Here is a 20,066-nt window from a genome sequence, read left to right as displayed (position 1 = left end):
GCGCCAGGGGCCTCTGGTGCGCGCTGGTGGGTAGTGGGGCCCACGAGCCTCCGTTCGACCTATCTATGCATCTATAAATACCCTAAAATCATAAAACCTACAGGGAGTCCACGGAATATTTTTTCGCCGTCGCAAGTTCCAGAACCACGGGATCCCATCTAGAGGCCTTTTCCGGCACTCTGCCGGAGGGGGAAACGATCACGGAGGGTTCATCATCATCCTTGCTGCCCCTTCCGATAATGCGTGAGTAGTTTACCACAGACGTACGAGTCCATAGTTAGTAGCTAGACGGCTTCTTCTCTCTTTTTGATCTTCAATACAATGTTCTCCTCGGTGTTTTTGGAGATCTATTTGATTTAATGACTTTTTACGATGTGTTTGTTGGGATCCGATGAATTGTGAGTTTATGATCAAATCTTTCCATAAATATTATTTGAGTTTTCTCTGAACTCTTTTATGCATGATTGTTATAGCCTCGTACTTCTTCTCCGATTTATTGGTTCGGTTTGGTCAACTAAATTGATTTATCTTGCCATGGAAAGGGGTGCTTTGTGATGGGTTCGATCTTGCGATGCTCAATCTCAGTGACAGAAAGAGACATGACACACATGTATCGTTGCTGTTAAGGGTAACAAGCTGGAATTTATTTCATCCATGAGTTTATCTTGTCTACATCATGTCATCTTGCTTAAGGCATTACTCCGTTCTTTTATGAACTTAATACACTAGATGCATGCTGGATAACGGTCGATGTGTGGAGTAATAGTAGTAGATGCAGAATCGTTTCGGTCTGCTAATCTTGGACGTGATGCCTATATACATGATCATTGCCTTGGATATCATCATAATTATTTACTTTTTTGTCAATTGTCCAACAGTAATTTGTCTATCCACCGTACGCTATTTTCTCGAGAGACGCCTCTAGTGAAAACTATGGCCCCCGGGTCTATTTTCCATCATATATTAAAACCAAAAATACCTTGCTGCAATTTTCTTTTATTTATTTTATTTTGTATTTTTTGTCGGATCTATCTATCAAAAACTATATCTTTTAATCTTGCTCATAACCGTTGAGGGATTGACACCCCTCTACGTGTTGGGTTGCAAGTATTTGTTATTTGTGTACATGTTTACATAGTGTTGCTTGGTTCTGCTACTGGATTGATAACCTTGGTTTCATAATTAAGGGAAATACTTATCTCTACTGTACTGGATCATCCTCTCCTATTTGAGGAAATCCCGACGTAGCTCACAAGTAGCAGCCGTCCACACCCGCGCCCTCGCTCGTGGCCATCGACCTCAACGCTACACCGGTGGCCGGTGCATCATCCTCCGGAGGGGCGAGGAAACGCCCGTGGGAGATACCAGCCGACATGCTTCCCGGCGCCCGCAACCTGTTCGACAGAATGCCAGCGGCTGGTGACGACGAAACGAGCAACCGTTTCACCATCGAGAACATCATCTTCGAAGGCAGTGCGGCGACTACTGCCTCCGCTGGCGATGCCGCTGCGGCTGCCTACGATCTCGAGGAGACCCAAAGCCAAGATGGCTGAGCGCCATTCATGTCGGTGACCTATGATCAAGCTAGCATGGACGACACTTTCATGGAAGATCAGGTCGCATGGGCAGCACCTTCTCGTTTGACCACGAATTCCTTTTGGCTTCGTGTTCATCGTGAGTACCATGAGCAAGAAGATTGTGCCGTATCGAATGCAGAGCAAGCGTGGGTGGGTGTCCCTCCCGAAGCGATGGAGGGTGATACAATAAGAGTGCAACAAGTTATGTGCCACCCTTAAGACCATCAAGGCACGCCCCGTGAGCAGCATCGGCATGAAAGATATGGTATACACGCGCCCCTCTTTGTATCCGTTTTCTTATGCTTGCATGTTCATTTGCATGTCCATTTGCCCATATGCTTGCATGCTATTTATTTTTAGGCATTCCAAGCTTTGGAGGCGTTTAAGGCCCAACATGAGGGCAAGTCCTTCAACCTCTTTTATTGTTGGATGGTCATCAACGGGGAGGAGAAGTTCACGTCGCAATATGCCGTCGCCAAGGCGCGTGGGGGGGGGAGCCGTCGAGGAGCACATGGAGGGCGAGAAGCCACGACCGCGGGGGAAAACCAACTCGAAGAAGGAGGAGAAGCGCGATGCGGCGTCGATTGCCTTGCATGCCACTTTGGAGGGCATGATGACCAAGAAGGACACAAGGGACGAGAAGCACCGGCAAGACAAGGAAGAGCAAATGAATGCCTTCTAAGATCCAAAGGAGGCGGCTTGAGCTCGAAACGGAGAAGCAGGCCAAGATGCTTGAGATGGAGGCAGAGAAGCAAGCCAAGATGCTTGAGATCGAGACCGCCAATGCCAAGACCAAGGCAAAAGAAGTGCTCGCTAGCATGATGACGGGGGTGAAGATCATGAAGGTGGATTTGAGCACCTTTTCGCTGAGGAAGATGCCATGATCCAAGAAGATGCAGGCCGACATGCTCAAGTTCGACGGAGTGATTTATGGCAGAGAGCGCCATCTTTTTTTTATGCCGGCAAGTGTGCTGGCATGACCACTGTCGAGATAGCGTGGTCGAACTTCCGCCCCTTTTTATGTACTGGCATGTGTGTCGACCGCTGGCAAATGCACCAGCATGAACTGTATGATGATTTTTTGAAGGCTGACATTGTATGTCGGCAGCTGGCACGCCGGCATGAACTCTGAGACGATTGCATGGCCGCTGGCATAATATATGGCCGCAAGCCTTTTAAAATTTATGCGCGGACATAAAACGCGTCGCGCGTGTCGGCCTCATGGGGACGTCAAGGGGCGATCTATTTAATCGGACAGAATTCGGACAAAGTAAGAATCCGTTTGAAACGAGACGTTGGAGTTGCTCTTACTATTTCCGTGCGCAACAAATGTTGGTGCGGCGGGGGTTGGTTGGTTCATCCGCTGTCCCCTGGACCAGGTGCACGGCTGTCTGGTGCTGCGCGGATGGCTCAACCGTCCGCCTCGGCCACGCCTCCTATCCCATCGGCGTTTCTCGAACCTGTCTCCTGCCACAGAGGGTCACGTCGTGTCCGCCTCCCGGGCCCGGCAGCCCCGCCTTCCCTGCTGCCCTGCATGTGAGGGAATACGGCGATCTGTCCGGGCGATTTAATTAGTCAGAAACGGAAATGGACCAGTGCCGCTCTGCTGCTGATGGAGTGACGGTGCTTTGGTTCAGGACCAAAGCTCGATCTAACCGTAGCAATTGATGATCACGCGATGCTGGCCCTACAAGGCGCTAGTAGAACTGTCTAGAGAAGCTCGAGGAACAGCTACCGGTTGGACATTTTCTCCCATCCGCGTGTGTGGGGAAAGAAACAGCCACTGTGAGGACTAGAGATGTCTTTGGTCGTTCAAAACTACTGTGCCAACGACCCTTCCTCGTCCGATACGTGCACAATGCTAAATCGAATGCCCCGCTGCACTTTCACCCCATGCATCAACGGCTGGATTTGGCATGTCGCGCAAAAATCAGCCGGAAAGTGTCGTTTGTACGGTGGAACTGTTGGTCGAATCGACGCGAGGATGCACGGTCGGTCATTCATATTCGAGTGAGGGCTAGTAATTTTATCTGCCTCCTTGCCTGCATTTCTGTTTTACCACACGCTCTTTCTCTGCACAGGTTATCAGTTGTTGCTCGTTTGAAGCTGGCTATTGCCTACTGCAGTAGTCAAAATGGACCTAACCTACATACCGCAATCTAGCTCGCTTCCTGGTCGCTCCCGCGGGCGGCCCGGAGCGAACCCTAGCCGCCAGCAGCGCAACACCCACCTCCCCCGCCTCCCCTCGCCGCCGCCGGACAGCGTCGCCGGGCAAAGCCCGTGCGGCTCGGCGGCGGGGCCCTTTCCTCCTTCCGGTCGGAGCGGCGCGGTGCGGGCCGTCCTCTTCGACGGGAGCTCGACCGGCGGATATGCTTGCTTGAGGCGGCGCGGCGAGGTAGCGCAGGGGCGGCTCGAGCGCGCTTCGGGGCCGGCTGGCGCGGTTCTACGCGCGGCGGCTCGCCGCAGGCGTTGGCGCGGGCGCACGGAGCGGAGGGCGTGGATCTGAGCGGGCCACGGAGAGGAGCGTGATGGGGCTGCGTGGGGCGCCGCGCGTGCGTGGCGGCTCGGGCGCCCATTTGTGGTCGAGCGCTGCTCTGCTGCTTGGGTGCTCTGCTCCACGGCCTCGGGTGCTTGGGTACTCTGCTCCGCGGCGTGAGGGGCTCAGGAGGAGCTGGGATGAGGTGCTGCTGCACGGGAAGGTGCTGCACAAGGGGTCCGGTGGCGCGGATCTGTCGCCGGGAAGTTGCGCGACGGCGCGGTGAGGGGCTGCTGCTCAGGCGGCATGGTGGAGCGGCTTCGCTGTGAGGATGCAGGAGCAACAGCTTCGGATCTGCTCGGATTCAGGCGGAGACGGTGGACGTCGACCATGGGATTGTGTGCTGTGCAGTGCTCCGGATCTGCTCGGATTCGGAGGTGTAGAGGAGCTCCGGGCCAAAGTTCAGCACTGACCTTGGGTCGGTGCCGGCAACATCGGTGCCATGGCCATGTTGTCGTTCCCCTTTTTGAAGGTGTTGCCGTGGAGCTCCATTACATGACTCTCCGGGAGAAATCCCTAGCTTCGGATGGTCGAAGCGGGCGATGACGGCGGCTACGTCGTTTCCTTCTTTGAGGCATCGCCTTTGGAGAGTCAGCATGTTGCAGTTTGCACGGATCTCTTCATCGTCGGGGACGGTGGACGTCGGGGCGGCGGCTCCGGGTGGTTTCTGATTGTGCGTCGAGATGGCGATCTCGGGAACAATGTGAGTGACAGCTCTATGAGGTGGGGCTCTATCTCGACATTGGTTGGGTGGCATCCTTGTCCCGCTTGGGCGGTAGGGGTGTCGGCTCGGTCGATGCGCCCAGAGGGGGCGGTCTGACTTTATGTCGGGGCGGCGGCCCCGGATGTGGTGCGACGTTCGTGGTCTGCGAGCGGTTGCCCTGAGCAGCGTGGGCTGCGGGCAGCTGGGTTGTGCGGCGTTGCTGGTCGAGGGGAGCGGTGGTATGTCGGGGCGGCGGTGCCGGTTGATTGCGCTGAGCGCGACGGAGCGGTGGATGTCGGGGCGGCGGCCCCGAGAGAATCTCTGTGGCGACCAGACTTTCTGTGGCAACGATGATGGTGGGAGCGATGTCGGCGACGCGGCAATGGTTAGGGTAGTCGACTCTTCTCCGGCGTGTCCACGGTTTTGCCTCGGTTTGCTTGTTGCTGTGGAGTCGAAGCTGCGGCGGCGGGGCCCTGTGGTGTACGATGACTGGCTGCAGTGGCCCTTTCGGAGATCTTCCGTGGCGCCAGCCGTGCCTGGTTTTGTTTTTCTGAGTTCTCCGTCAGAGTCGGAGCTGCGTTGTCTGGCCGTAGGTCGATTTGTCGTCGATTAGGGTGGGCTTTGCCCTGTGTGTTTCAGTCTATGGAGTGGACCTGGCCCTTGTTGTTCCGGTTTTCCATAATTAACTGGGCAATTCTCTTCTACTTAATTAATAGATGAGGCAATCTTTGCCTCCGTTTCAAAAATAAATGGACCTAACCTCTCAGTTCTTAATTGAAACGAATATTAAGCTTTAGATCTCGCATTCGTCAGCTTGGGGACGTAGCTCATATGGTAGAGCGCTCGCTTCGCATGCGAGAGGCACGGGGTTCGATTCCCCGCGTCTCCATTTTCGTTTTTCTTCCTTAAATCAGATTGCCGAATTTTGGGATCCGTTTTTTTGAGACATTCGAGGATCAGTTTCTTTATCGAGATTTGGGTCAATATAAGCTGGAGAAATGGCCCAACTATAAGATTCGCATAAAACTGTTCAGTTGGGCTACCCTCCCGGCCCAGCTGCTCGGCCCGCGCTCTCTACTTCCTTCTCAAGCGAAGCCGAACCCCTCTTCCTCCTCCGCTGATCCTCCCAAACCCGCGCCCCGAATCTGCTGCCGCCGCTGCGTCCGTCTCGGTTTTGCCCCTCCGGTGAAGATGCTGTCAAGGATCTCCCGCCTCGGCGTCCACGCCCTGAGCCGGGCGAGGCTAGGTTTGCTTCTCCTCCCCACTCCACCGTCGCCCATCGGCTTCGCGATTTCATTTGCCTCCGCTGCGGCGTTGTTTTATTTGGAGTATGTCTCGGTTAGAACTAGAGGGCATCGAGCGCGTGATTCCTGATTCCTGAGTTGCTCACGAACTACTCCGTGGGTTTTCCTCGTGGTCACCTGGGGTGCCCTGTCAAATTTGTGCTGAGCCCAGCGTGCTACTTGCCCCGGGTGTTAATTCCAGGTCATTCGGATGCAATGACGCGCCTAGTTTCGAGTTTGTGGATGCGGTCAGGCTGATGATTAGTTGATTGACATCTGGGAGCAAATGCGAGGTGCTTTGATGAAGTAGCTACTAGCAGCAGCAGCAGCAGCATCGAGGGGATATACCTGTTGGTTGTGGCCACACTGATTTCCTGCTATTTGGTCACGCAGAGTTAATCCTACATCTGGTAGTTGGCACGGAGGCACTAGTTAGTGGGTTTTTTGTATTTCCTGTGGATTGGTGTCTGTTTTAAGGAATGTGGGCAGTATCTTCTGTAAGAGTGCTTTCTAGCTCTTCTGTAAGAGTGTTTTAAGGAATCTGCTGCCGCCGCTGCGTCCGTCTCGGTTTTGCCCCTCCGGTGAAGATGCTGTCAAGGATCTCCCGCCTCGGCGTCCACGCCCTGAGCCGGGCGAGGCTAGGTTTGCTTCTCCTCCCCACTCCACCGTCGCCCATCGGCTTCGCGATTTCATTTGCCTCCGCTGCGGCGTTGTTTTATTTGGAGTATGTCTCGGTTAGAACTAGAGGGCATCGAGCGCGTGATTCCTGATTCCTGAGTTGCTCACGAACTACTCCGTGGGTTTTCCTCGTGGTCACCTGGGGTGCCCTGTCAAATTTGTGCTGAGCCCAGCGTGCTACTTGCCCCGGGTGTTAATTCCAGGTCATTCGGATGCAATGACGCGCCTAGTTTCGAGTTTGTGGATGCGGTCAGGCTGATGATTAGTTGATTGACATCTGGGAGCAAATGCGAGGTGCTTTGATGAAGTAGCTACTAGCAGCAGCAGCAGCAGCATCGAGGGGATATACCTGTTGGTTGTGGCCACACTGATTTCCTGCTATTTGGTCACGCAGAGTTAATCCTACATCTGGTAGTTGGCACGGAGGCACTAGTTAGTGGGTTTTTTGTATTTCCTGTGGATTGGTGTCTGTTTTAAGGAATGTGGGCAGTATCTTCTGTAAGAGTGCTTTCTAGCTCTTTGTCAAGACAACTGATGCGGTGTCTCATTGCTCACCCTGATTATGGGGTCTACAAATATGCAAGTTGGATTGGCCTGCTCAGTTTTCCATAATAACATGTAATGTTTGTTTATGTGTTTTTTAAGGTGAACCATACTATTCAAGATGTTCCCCTTTTATGTTTAGATATACATTTTGGAAGAAATGTATGTTTAGTTATTCTTGGTATGTGAGCCTAGGGTCTGTTTAGTTATTTTTGACTAGCGCTTTAAGTAAATTTTAAGAGAACACATTCTTTAGACTGGCATGCTTGTCTGTTTGTTATGGCCATCTTTCGTTTCTCTATGTCCACTGAATTATTCTGACATTTATCAGGTCAAAAGTCAGTAACTTCAAGGAATCAGGAAGAACCCATCAGAGCCTGTATGAACTATGTGGTCAGCTCTCTCTCTCTCTCTCTCTCTCTCTCTCTCTCTCTCAAATGTTGCATTGTTAACTTGCCTACATTTACTGCCAACTTATACAAAGGAGTTTCCCTGGTTGCTGGAACTGTCCATTTGCTAGGCCTTCAAGCATTTTTTTTGCAGGGAATTTCTTCGAGCAATCCTAACTGTGCCGTTAACCTGCAGAACTTGTTAATCTTTGCTTTGGTACACCCCCCTTAAAAGTTTGCACAAATCTTAAAGTTACTTAAAAAGGCTATCCTCATATTAGTTTCATAGTTTGCAGATCTAACGTATTGAATAGATTGATTTGGATAAAAAAAAATATTATCCTTTTTCATATAAAGGGTACCTTCTAATCTCCACCTTTAATCTGCATTGAAATCCATAAACTTTTCTAGGGGGGTGTACTGAAGCAAAGTTGACTATATAGTTTTCATACTTATCAGATATCGATGTTTGAAAAGATGTGCAGATATACAGATCTCGTGTCTCTGCTTTACTTTTTTTTAATTTATTTAAAATGAAAAATATAATGTAGAGAAACTGGAATAACTTTGTTCAAAGATGGAATAACAAATGGGACTCTTTTCAGGGTAATCGTTCTCTATGTTCCGCCACGGAAGCTAAAGTCAATGACAGGAGTGAACAGCCGAAAGCTAAGTAAGTCTTTTTACTGTTGATGCCTAGCCAGTCAGCTTTTACTTACTTATTGTTGGGCGTAACATAAGTACTAAAATGTTTTCTATGCTCAATATTTTCAATTCAGCAGTACAGACTATTGTGTCACACTAATATTAATATTTACTGATCTATCTCTGCGTCAGTAAGGATTCAGAATAATAACCAAAGCTCATGGAAGCAACCCTATGGTCCTTGGATGAATTTCTTAGCTGTTTATAAAAGCTTCTAATGGCTCATTGGCTCTGTGAGACCAACACAATAAACCTTACTTACCAATTTTGACAACTAACTAAATACAGCCAGTTCAACAATGATACAGTTAGACTGTAACTGTTGGAGCACTAGGACGGACTAGGATTACATGAATACAAGTACACCCACCAAAATAGATGGGCATAAGGAGTCTAATTAAAAACAATTACCAATTTAAGCTATGCATGGAAAATTATTATTTTGTAAAGGATTAGAGAGAGCACATTAGGTTGGTGAATTAAGCCTTCATAGTGATGTTTGCCCTTGATGCTAAACCATTTAATGGTTGAAACTATTGGCAAATAATTTTGCAACGGACTTCTGTCGTCATTTCACTTTGTGGCAGGTTGATGTGGACTCATGCCGTTACCCCTTTGGAGGCATGACATTTGTATATTTTCTAAAATAGAATGTTCAGATGTTATAAAAATGTTTCTTCACTTGTGCCCCTTTTGCACTTGGGTAGTCATAGTCTCTGCGAGGCAGCTGATCAGAGAAGCAAATAAAACTAGTGAAATGCCCCCATATCGTTAGGGAAGTAATAATAATAAAAAAATAAATTGAATCATGTAAAACTAGCTAAATGTGCCGGTATTGCTATGGTAGTAGTAATAATCAAACATATCAAATCGTATCATATGTGGCACATCAATCTCCATAGAGATACCCCACTTGTCTGGAGGGAAAGTGGGATGGCAGGCGGGCCATCATCACCAACTCCAAAATGTGTAGGAGCAAGGTAAAGATAGATATGGCAGGTCGTCCAAACAGCTCCATTTCAGGTAAAACATACAACAGAATATAGGGAGGAAAACACGATGTACGTGATCCAACAGCCAACAACATGTCCGGCACACAGGCTGACTACAAGATGGAGCAAAAAAAGGAATTGGTAGATCCACTCATTGAATTATTATGAACAGTAAAGAGGCCTTTAAGTTCAATTCCTGTTCCAAAAATGATTTTGGAAATTCCTGGAAGTAAACATTTGTCCACCTAGAAGCCATCCACCTGACTTAACATGGTTTTTGGGCCCCTCTCTGGCTGTTGTTGTTGTCTTCCACTATTCTTAAAAGCAGCATTCCTACAAGCTGCAGTGTGTCCATTCCTGTAGCTTGTACCTCCTCGCTAAAGAACACAAACACAAGCTGCTCAACGTGCCACGGGGGGGGGGGGGGGGGGGGGGATGTGGCCCTGCATTTTGTGGCATAAGACCACTTGTGAAGGAACTGCCAGATTGGTAAGAAAAGTTCCAGATGTTATGTACCCTGCTTACAACACCACCCTTGAAGGGACTAGTATGCTACATAGGCACTGCTTACAATTGTGGGAGAGGTAATTGGATAAGTTCTTGTTTAATTGGTACGAAATGGGCTAGGATTATATAGCCCGCTTACAAACCCAAGCATGGAAAGTAACAACCTTGGGAACCCTTAAGAGATTTGAATCCGAACTTAAAGGTAGCTGGGAAATCCAAACTAAAAGATAACTGAGATCCTTATCCGTTAATTAGGCAATTGTTAGAGGTAATTGGAAGAATATCTTGCTTGGTTTGTAAGAATATGGCTAGGCATTATAGAGCCGGCTTAAGAACCTAAGGTTGGAAAGCGACAACCTTGGTACTCGTAAGAATTCAATATCCCAACTTACAGATATCTGGGACACTCATCCCTTAGTTAGGAATAGCTCCACCTGTAGGGCAAGTGCTCCTTTCTCCTGGGATGCCCTCCTGTTGTGGCCAACTGGCCATAGTTCTGGGCCAAGTATGCTTTTCGAGCAATATTTTGTCCTTTGGTTTTTAACACAATCAGGCCTCATGCAGGTGGTTATTTCATATTTTGTCCATATGGAGCCTATGCAGCATTTAGGGCATGAAATTAATTTAGCAATAAACGGCGATATCCAGACATGCGAGAACTTCTGTCAATTTTACCAGTTCTGCCTCTATTTTGATGCATAGGGTCTTTATGAGGTCTATCTGCTTTACTTTACAGCTTATTTAAGTTTAACACGCCTGGGAGTGTGTCTTTTTTCAATAGTTTTTGTATTTTAAAGCCTTTTCTTCTGTCATTTTCTGGTTTTGTGTGTAGAATATGTTACATGTTCCATTGATTAATTAGGAACTTAATATTGAAGTTAGGATTCCATCCCCTTCCCTTTTAGCTGATTTGTTGCTTAATATCTGATGGGCAGCGCATGCTTTTGGTTCTTAATTTTTTACCATTTTGTCCTACCCTTGGCAATCAGTATCAATGATTGGAATTTACTTTGCAGGATATCTGTGACATTTGTTGATAAGGATGGCGATGAAACGGTTATCAATGTTCCGATTGGGATGTCAATGCTGGAAGCTGCTCATGAGAATGACATAGAACTTGAAGGTCCTCTGCAGTACTCCTTTTTACTAATTTTGGTTTGAATCTTGAACATCCTGCAGTAATACCACACCTGTACTTGACTTCATGTGCTTCTTTGGACTTAATATCACCTGTATTTTTATTAGCTAAAGGAGCTTACATTGATATGTAAGTTCAATATTAGGTATAGATATATCATGATACCTTTCTGTCATTGTATGCCTCCTTTGATTCTGCATCTGTTAGAATTTTCGTTTAAATTCTGTTGCATGTTGACTTACAGTACTCCCTAACCTTTTTTGCCATATATATCTGAATTGCTTGTTCTGCCATGATCACCAGGAGCATGTGAGGGCTCTCTTGCATGTTCTACCTGTCATGTGATTGTAACGGTACGTAGTTCTACATACATTTCTAAGTTTTCAGTTGAGACAGTTCAAAGTGCAGTTTGATGAGAAAGTTCTATTCAGGACGTAGACTACTATAACAAATTGGAAGATCCTGAAGATGAGGAAAACGATATGCTGGACCTTGCTTTTGGCCTTACAGAAACGTATGCTTATTTTTATTTTTTTGTGAATTGTACAAAATGTATTACTCCAGTTAAACTAACCTGGTCCCATTGTTTTAGATCTCGCCTTGGTTGCCAAGTAATTGCAAGCCCTGAACTTGATGGCATAAGATTAGCACTGCCAGCAGCTACCAGAAATTTTGCTGTTGATGGGCATGTCCCAAAACCACACTGACTAAGCACTGGGTATGTTGCATACCTGCTCAGTTTTGCAGAATATGAGATGTAGTTACTTTTATTTTTCATCTTGTTGTATCTGTATCCTCAACATTTAAATTCTGTAGTCCTTGGCAAGATAGCGATTAATGTCAACTTGCTTCGTCAAATAACACTTGTAAAATCCATTGGAAAATGCATTGTCATTGCAATGCTAGCAACCTTGCACTTGCAAAATCTACCATCAGTTTGTCCATCACTCCATGTTTATTTTTCGCTATATATTATGCTATACTCTATGTTTTTAAGGCGACGCTTCGCTTTAAGGCGCTGGGGGGGCGCCTCGACGCCTAGGCGCCTAAAGCGGACATATTTGCAAAGCGCTGGGGGGGCGCCTCGACGCCTAGGCGTCGCCTAAGCGTCGCCTTACGGACGCCTTAAAAACATAGGCTATACTGTATATCTTCCTTGTAAGCTAATGCTTGTGTGTATCAAAGTGGTATCAGATCAGCTGTTATATTTACCTAACGTTTAGACCTTATTTTTGTCGCATTCTCCTTTAATTTTCCTTTTGTTTCCTAAAGTGGTATCAGATCAGCTGTTTTGTAAATTTTGCCAGTCTACTTTCATACTCCATTTTTCTAACATTTAGAAAACATTGCACAAAAATAATGAAAATATCACTTGCATATAACAGAGCCACACATAACTGAACTTTAAATCCAAGCAACTATAACAATAACGAGCTACCGTAGGCTCACTAAAGGCATCACAACAGAGTTTTAATCTTGCTAGTGATTTATTAGTTAACTGATAAAATCCTTAATACTTAACTTCTATGACCGACCAATTTACTAATCACGGTAGGGTAGAGCTTCTAACTTATCGTCAATGGCAAAGTTCCAAGAAAAATGATGTGTGAGATATTGTATAAACATGAACTGCGAAGATGAGGGTGTTACTCCCTTTATCTTCAGCATGTTGTCCTTAGGAGTTACCTAAACACATCGAAATAACAAAAGGTGAGTATAAAAACTTAGCAAGTATGCATAAACCACAACACTGAATATTTATAAATAGTATCTTATCACCAACACAAATAATGATGATCATGTGTCCACATGCTCACTGCATCTCACTGCATTTCGTATACCGGTATCTCTTGAGTAGACATCCATCGGCATCTACTTGTTGAGCATTGAAAGTTCAAGTTGCCGAGCAAAGTAGCTCTTCGTATCTTTGTCACTATGGTGATGTGGAAAATATGAAATGTGAGTAGAGTGTTTGTAGTATACATATTTCTACATTGTCATATAATTATGACCATTGCAAATATCATGAACATAAAGAACAAGTACTAAGAAATAAATTTTATGCAAAAATAGCCAGAAAAAGGTTATTATCCCATCATGGACTTGTCTTGACCCTTACGAGCATCTGAAGAAATATCCATTGCATTGGAACTCCTCAGACCTGTGGAGCAAACCTCACTTAAGAAACTATTTGATGATCATCACACAAGCATATTCTACTATCTCCGTACTCGACAACAACAACAGCAAAGCCTTAGTCCCAAACAAGTCGGGGTAGGCTAGAGCTGAAACCCATCAGATCTCGCAACCAACTCATGGTTCTGGCACATGGATAGCTAGCTTCCACGCACCCCTGTCCATGGCCAATTCTTTCGTGTTATTCCAGTCCTTCAGATCTCTCTTTACGGACTCCTCCCATGTCAAGTTTGGTCTACCCCGACCTCTCTTGGCATTATCAGCACACTTTAGCCGTCCGCTATGCACTGGAGCTTCCGGGGGCCTGCGCTGAATATGCCCAAACCATCTCAGACGATGTTGGACAAGCATATTCTACTATCTCCACGACGCTCGACAAAATTTGTAAAACCCAACTTTGCTCCTTACATCAAAACGCGGTTTAATTTTCTATTTCCATGCTATTTTCTCCTTAATTATTAGTATGTTTATCCAAACAGCGCAAAAGATACCAGCTTAGATATCTACAACTTTCATGTTACCTTAATAGTGATAACATCTGAAATAGAAAATTGTTTCAGTTAAAAACCGCTCAGGAGCATGGTTTTTACTCAAGTTTTCAAACCTTTAGAAAGACAAGTACAAACTTCTCCTTTTCTGACTAACTTCATACTGTAAAGGATTTGATCTCAATTTTCGAATTAGTATCCCAGATCAGCAATTCAACTATCAACATCTTGAGGCCCTTGTGAGAGGGTCGCTCCATGTCATTGTTTCTGACAGAAGATTTCGGATTAAATCATCTCTTCCATGAGTGCGCTGTTTACTTTCCTGGTGCTGACATCTAAAGTTCTGCCAATTTGTTGTTGTCATGTTTTGCATCTCTAATGGCTGCTATGGGAGCCTCCTTTTGATAGTTCAGATACGCCACATGGTCAAAGTTTCAATTACTGGCATATGCAAGATTTCATCATTCTATGTGAATGTTGGTCATAGTGGTATGGCCACTACTACTGCAATTGTGGATGGAGATGCTTGCTTTTATTTGTGTGTACGAGTTAAGTTCAGTGATGCCTTGTTTTGTTACTTCAAGAGTTTTTCATTTCATTGTTGGCTTGACCAGCTTTATTCTGACAGTCCATGCCAATCTCATCTAGAAGATCCCTTTGTCTGGTCTTTTCCTGCATGTTACAGAATTAGTTACAAATAAATAGGTCTGGCCCCGAGTAATTTGCAAGGTTTTCATGAAAATTTCTCAGTGTTCCAGTGTGATGATTATTTCTTTTAAAACTGGAGATATTTCGAAGTATATTAAACAATTTTGCTGCTGTTACAGCTCAGGTGCTGGTGTTACAGTTCAGGTGTGCACAGTGCCAACAGCTTGGTTTCTTGCTAGTTTTGTTCTTTCATTTCAAACAGCTAAAATTTTCGGGGTTTCTGGCGTTTCTTGTATTTGCATATGATCCATCTGCTTCTTCTTGTACTCTCCCCTGTAGTTGTTTCATAACCCCTGTTTCGTCGAGTGTTAAAAGTTGGGTAGGGACAGGAGAACCACCGCTGCGTACTTTTTTGCGACCGTAATGTCAGCTCACCATAATGTAATTTGAGGAGGAATACCATCCGTGAGCGTTCTGTCATTACCAACTGGTGGAGAGTTACCATCAGTGATGTGCCGAAAGGGTAAGACCAGAAAATTGGGTTTTCTTTTTTGTGTATGAAAGAGTAGAGTATTCCCTTTCTTCCATGTTATAAGCGGTTCCTCGTATAAGATTTAAGACGCGGTTTTGAGTTTTCTTCACCTATGTCTTCTTATATACACTGAATCCCTCTGGTATTTAAACTCCGTAGTACTACTACATTTGGAATTTTTTGTTTCACTTGAATGAATTTGCTTGCAATTATTCATATATACATGAAGATCCATTTATTCACGTCAACGTGATGACCGTTATTGAAATCATAGTTTGCGGTTTGGTCCCATCGCGTTGTGCACTTGCGTTCTCCCCTGGTTCGAGCCTCCAGAATTTGACGGCATCTTGCCTAAATACTCGTGAATATGTTACTTCCTCAGTATTACTGTAACGATTGTTTGTTCTATTAATTTGAGGTTGGTGGCAGTAGTACTGTTTTCTTCTCTCACAAGCAGTTAATTTTTCTCTCTTTGACATTTCCACTGTCACAGATGCTGAAACGTTGTTTTTGCCCCCAACTGCGTCTGAGAAGGAACGAAAGTGACCGATGATTCTCACTGGTTAAGAGGCATCGGTTGAAGCTGCTAGATTAATTGCTACGTAATCGGCGGTTGGTAAACCTTCAATTCGTCGCAGCATAGTTTACATCGTTACGGGGGCCGTTCGCTGCTGGGCAGATGAACCGATCAGCTCCGCCGCCCAAGTCGCATTCGGATCGTGATCGTACCACTTGTGAAGCTGATTAAAGCGCCGACGCCACGTGACTACAGTAGGTCGTATGTATCAATGTATGTCGTGAGACGCCGTGCTCCCATGACCGTAACGTGTCTGCCTCCTGTGGCGCATGTCGGGATGGAAAGGCTCGCTCAGGCGATGATGCTGCCGCACTGTATCGCGTACCGTCGAACCCCCATGTGTCGCCGGCCTGTGGCTGCTGCCCTGATGCCATCACAGGTTTCCGCTGTTGCTAGGCAGTGCTACGGAGTACCATCTTTTTGGCTGTGTGTGACACCCGTCTTGGTTCATCTGATTACGTTTTTGCTCTCATCCGCTGCCACTGAAGAGCAACCAATCGTAGCACACGGCCGGCGCACGCCCGACCAATATTGCTTTTAAAACATAATAACATTTACTTTAAAATGCGATTGGAAATGACCATGGATCAACGCATTGGAGAGTTTGCTTTTGGATGAGTTGAACCTTAGCATATTTTATCGCCTCGGATGATTCAGCAACGAACTGCTTTGCAACCGCCCCTCCGTCACCGGATGGCTTTGACCGGTGTTGCCTCCCGAGAAAAACATACTGCGGATGGCGATCTTCAAAAGGAAAGACAAAAAGGAGAGAGCGACAGTCCTCCTTCGTGGGGGGCAAAGGCAGGCAGGCTCATGATCGTCGCCCTACCAAGTCCCCGGATGGTGTGGGAATCCCCAAAGCAGACACGCACTTATCTTTCCCTTGCTCAAGTAAAGATGAACAAAGGGGGAGAGAAAAGCACCAGATTCTGCCACTCACACACCAACAATGTGCATATCACAGATTAACCAAAAGATGTTTGGCACTAATGGTGTGCTGAAAAAGAATAGTTTTTCAAAAAAGAGTTTGGTGTTAACTCACTCGTACCAAAGGTTTGCAAACTAGATGTGTTTTTGATTGATATATAGGGCAGGTGCTTCTTTATTTGGCTTATTATGTTGTGAATAAGCTCCTAACTTGGCATATACATACCCTATGAGGTGAATAAACTCCTGACATGCTTTGGTACTGAACATTCTTGTCAGAATTTTATGAAGTGCATATAAGTACTCAAACGCAGGATGGATGCCTATAAATCTGGCTGAATTCATGGAATTCATGTCTACGAACTTCTTTCTCTCCTATTCCCAAGGCATTGTTGCCATGGTCGTTTCTCTCTAGCTAGTACTCTTTCTGAACGGAACTAGTAATCGTGTGTGCAACTTGTGCACCATCTTCTCCTATTCCTGCAAGTGGGAGGAGGTGCAGGTAGAAGATGCTGACCGTTAGTGCTAATTAACCAGGCTTGACAGCAACAAATCAAAGGCCAGCATCTCAAAATCATGGGGGCTGTCTAGGTCACAGGAGGTCATAACGAAAATCAAGCTGTTGGTGTTTCCCTTTCAATCCATTTCCCTCCTAAGATTACACTGTCGAACTATCATAGACCCTGCCCTGTATTGACTGCAATTTTTGTGTACTGTCCGGTATTTAGTTGAAGCTTGTGCTAAATACCGGAGAGCAGACCAAAATTACTATCAATTCAAGCAGGGCCTAAGTATGTTGAAAACGAAATAAATCACGTGTGATGTATATATCACTCTTGGTTGTTACTATACTTGTTAGTACAATTTGGTTGGCCAGTAATAAGACAACAAAAGTACAAAACTCTAGCTAGGTGAACCTGTAATAGGAGTTCTTGCTTTCTAACTAGCCTGATAGATGACATAGCTTGACATGACATGGAAGGATCAGCAGTAGCGATCTTTTCTGATGGAGATTCAGATACCGGCCTTCAACTAGCTTGATGAAACACTGTCCTTTTTTTGTCCTAATAAAAGCACTAGTGGTGATATATTACGGGACAGGGATGGATTATCACGGAGTATGCTTGCTCGCGTGTGGGTGATGCGTATACTGTCCAACTACCCATTTGGCTTGTGTGTATATACAATCTAAGTGCTTCTTCAAAGAAGCAACATATGGTAATGACAGTTATGCAGTTTAATGATTCTGGTACATGAGGACATTCTAATAGTTTGTTTTCTCTGAGTCAATTGCAAGAAACCACCACATTTGTAGCTAGATTTGCGGAAAACCATCAACTCGTTAATCCATTGCAAAAAACACCACAAAATCGCTTAAGTCGTTGCAAAAAGCACTGATCGGGTGATTTGACCCGTTTAATCACTTTCTTACAAGTGGGCCCAGATTGTAAGGAATTGACTTAGCGAAAAAATTACACACACACCCCTAGATCTAAAAAACAAAAGCAATCAGACCCCCTCCCCCCTCGCGTGTATTTGTATGAGTTTTGCGTCGCCGGCGGCGTGGTCACGGCTGGCCTCTACCGCCTGCATGTCCAGCAGGTCGCCGACCATCTTCCTGCCGCCGCTCATCCCGTCATGTTCGTCGAAGGAGGCGCGGTGCTCGTCGATGACTCGCTGCGCCGCCGCCCTTCTCGGAAGCCGCACTGGCCGCCGCTTGGCGCCGCCGATGTCCAGCACGCCGAGCACTGGCGGCTTCGGTGGAGAGGCGTCGGAGGCGGACCTCGTCCACGCGGACGGCCGCGGAGCAGAGGAGGAGGCCCGTGGAGAGTCATTGGGGAGGTGGCGTGCGGAGGGGAGCTCGGGCCAGTTGGGGGAAACGATGTCGTGGGCCGTCAGGCACTCCTCGGCGGCGGCCGGATCGGTGATGTGGATCACCTGGCGAGAGACGAAGTAGAGGAGCAGCGCCGGCCCGTGTGCCGCCGTGCGGCGTCCGCCATGGAGGTCCACCGGCACGCTCTCGCCGACGAGCACCAGAAAGAATGGCGGCAGCGACCCCAGGCCGCGAGCGCCAAGGATGTGCTGGAGGAGAAGAATCCCAGCGGACGGCGAGCAGAGCACCGTCGTGCCTACCAGATGGCATGGCCGGGGGCGCCGCGGCTGCGCTTTGAGGCAGAGAAGACCCGGTCAAAATTGCTCTGGGCTGGCTGTTGTGTATATTAGGGAGTTGATTGCATTTATTTATTTATTTCAGGGGTGTGTATGTCAACTTTTTGCCATCTAAGCTCCTTACAATCTGGGCCCACTTGTAAGAAAGTGATTAAACGGCCCAAATCACCCGATCAATGCTTTTTGCAACGACTTAAGTGATTTTGCGGTGTTTTTTGCAACGGATTAACGAGTTGGTGGTTTTCCGCAAACCTAGCCGCAAATGTGGTGGTTTTGTGCAATTGACTCGTTTTCTCTAGAGACAATCTTGTAGATTTTTGTACCTTTTTTTTCGTACTCTTTTTTGGGTGGGGTGGGGGGGGGGGGGGGGTTGGGTTTGTGCGTAGAGACATATACATGGATTTAATCAAGGAAATATCCATCATTTTGGTTTCGGATATCAGTATCTTGTTTTCTCCGGGGCATTTAGGACCACACCACTTCTCAAATCTTTTTCAAATTCTTACAAAAAATAATAATACAGAGCAATGACAAATATGGACAATCCCTTTCGAGCTGGTGCTCAACCTAGATACAGATCCTCTGAGAAATGAAAATGTTAACTAAAGAATGGAAAGCGATCCAAGATATCAGCGTTTATCTAAGAAGAAGTCCTACACGTATGAGTTCACCTACTGCCACTGGCTTATATACGCATGTACGTGGCTCGGCCTCAGCTACCTACCACCTTTGTACCGAACCGAAGACATTAGCCTAAGCATAAACTACGGGTGCGTCGGGTAATATATACAAAAACAAAAAGGAAAGATTCATGGCCATGGATTGGTGTATGTACATTCCATAGTATATGGTGCTTAGGCTTTCTTCATACGCTATGCCATCGGCGTTTCTTCCTGGCCAAGGAAGAACCTCGTCTACCTCTCGCCCTCTGCGTCTGGTGCGTGCACACATGGATGATTTTGTTAGAAGCAAGTTGAACTGATGCAGATCGCCTTAATGGCAAGAGGGAAACAAAACCGAGGAGAAACCGGTGACATCTCCCCATCTTGGATATCACGCTCCAATTCGATATGTCTCCAAGGGCATCCAGAAGAGGCCTGTCGATTTGTCACTCTCAGCTTGCAGTTGATGTCGCGCATTATTTCTCTGTAGCTCACAGTCTTACCACGTTTATTAATTAGTAGTCGGTTCAGGGCGAGGGCGGCTAACCAGGCTCGTCTACACCCGCATGTGAACAGAAAAATCTGTAAAACAATTCAAAAAACATCTGATTTATTATGGCATGGTACCTGTAAAATTTCGTGGTGTTAGGGTATTCGAGGAGGTCGTGGCCAAAAAAAAAGTTTTCAAATAATCTTTAAAACAAAATTTAGACTTTTTTTTGCATGAGTTCTTTTTCTTAAACGCAGTATAGACGCAAACGCTCATATATATGTGCATACACTCACCTATATGAACGCACACACGCACATCCTATC

The 20,066-nt window shown here is 46.3% G+C and overlaps 1 protein-coding gene and 1 non-coding gene across 7 annotated transcripts; both read left to right on the top strand.

Annotated features, from left to right (window-relative positions):
* The first annotated feature begins 5,632 nt into the window (after positions 1-5,632).
* Positions 5,633-5,705, top strand: TRNAA-CGC (transfer RNA alanine (anticodon CGC)). The gene has a single exon. It is a non-coding gene; the product is annotated as a tRNA-Ala (tRNA).
* Positions 5,706-5,861: 156 nt separating this feature from the next.
* Positions 5,862-15,951, top strand: LOC123121556 (2Fe-2S ferredoxin). 6 transcript variants are annotated; one of them, XM_044541563.1, is made up of 8 exons: positions 6,138-6,741; positions 7,652-7,713; positions 8,315-8,382; positions 10,930-11,036; positions 11,355-11,404; positions 11,483-11,565; positions 11,644-11,769; positions 15,409-15,951. In XM_044541563.1, the coding sequence occupies exons 1-7, from the start codon at positions 6,687-6,689 to the stop codon at positions 11,756-11,758; spliced, it is 540 nt and encodes a 179-aa protein (XP_044397498.1). In that variant the 5' UTR covers positions 6,138-6,686; the 3' UTR covers positions 11,759-11,769; positions 15,409-15,951. The 6 variants fall into 6 exon arrangements, with proteins under 6 accessions (XP_044397497.1, XP_044397501.1, XP_044397498.1 ...); XM_044541565.1 differs by lacking the exon at positions 15,409-15,951 and adding an exon at positions 14,563-15,040; XM_044541564.1 differs by lacking the exon at positions 15,409-15,951 and adding an exon at positions 12,049-12,293.
* Positions 15,952-20,066: the final 4,115 nt, after the last annotated feature.

This window comes from Triticum aestivum, chromosome 5D (assembly GCF_018294505.1).
Source record: "Triticum aestivum cultivar Chinese Spring chromosome 5D, IWGSC CS RefSeq v2.1, whole genome shotgun sequence".
Taxonomy (NCBI): Eukaryota; Viridiplantae; Streptophyta; class Magnoliopsida; order Poales; family Poaceae; genus Triticum; species Triticum aestivum.
Note: the sequence above shows the minus strand (reverse complement) of the source record. Positions and strands in the feature narration are given on the sequence as shown.

Excerpts from the sequence above, each read along its gene's own strand:
- LOC123121556 (XM_044541563.1), top strand. The coding sequence starts at position 6,687 with ATGCTGTCAAGGATCTCCCGCCTCGGCGTCCACGCCCTGAGCCGGGCG. Across the intron at positions 8,383-10,929 it reads AGTGAACAGCCGAAAGCTAA|GATATCTGTGACATTTGTTG; the intron begins GTAAGTCTTTTT and ends TTTACTTTGCAG. Across the intron at positions 11,405-11,482 it reads CCTGTCATGTGATTGTAACG|GACGTAGACTACTATAACAA; the intron begins GTACGTAGTTCT and ends AGTTCTATTCAG.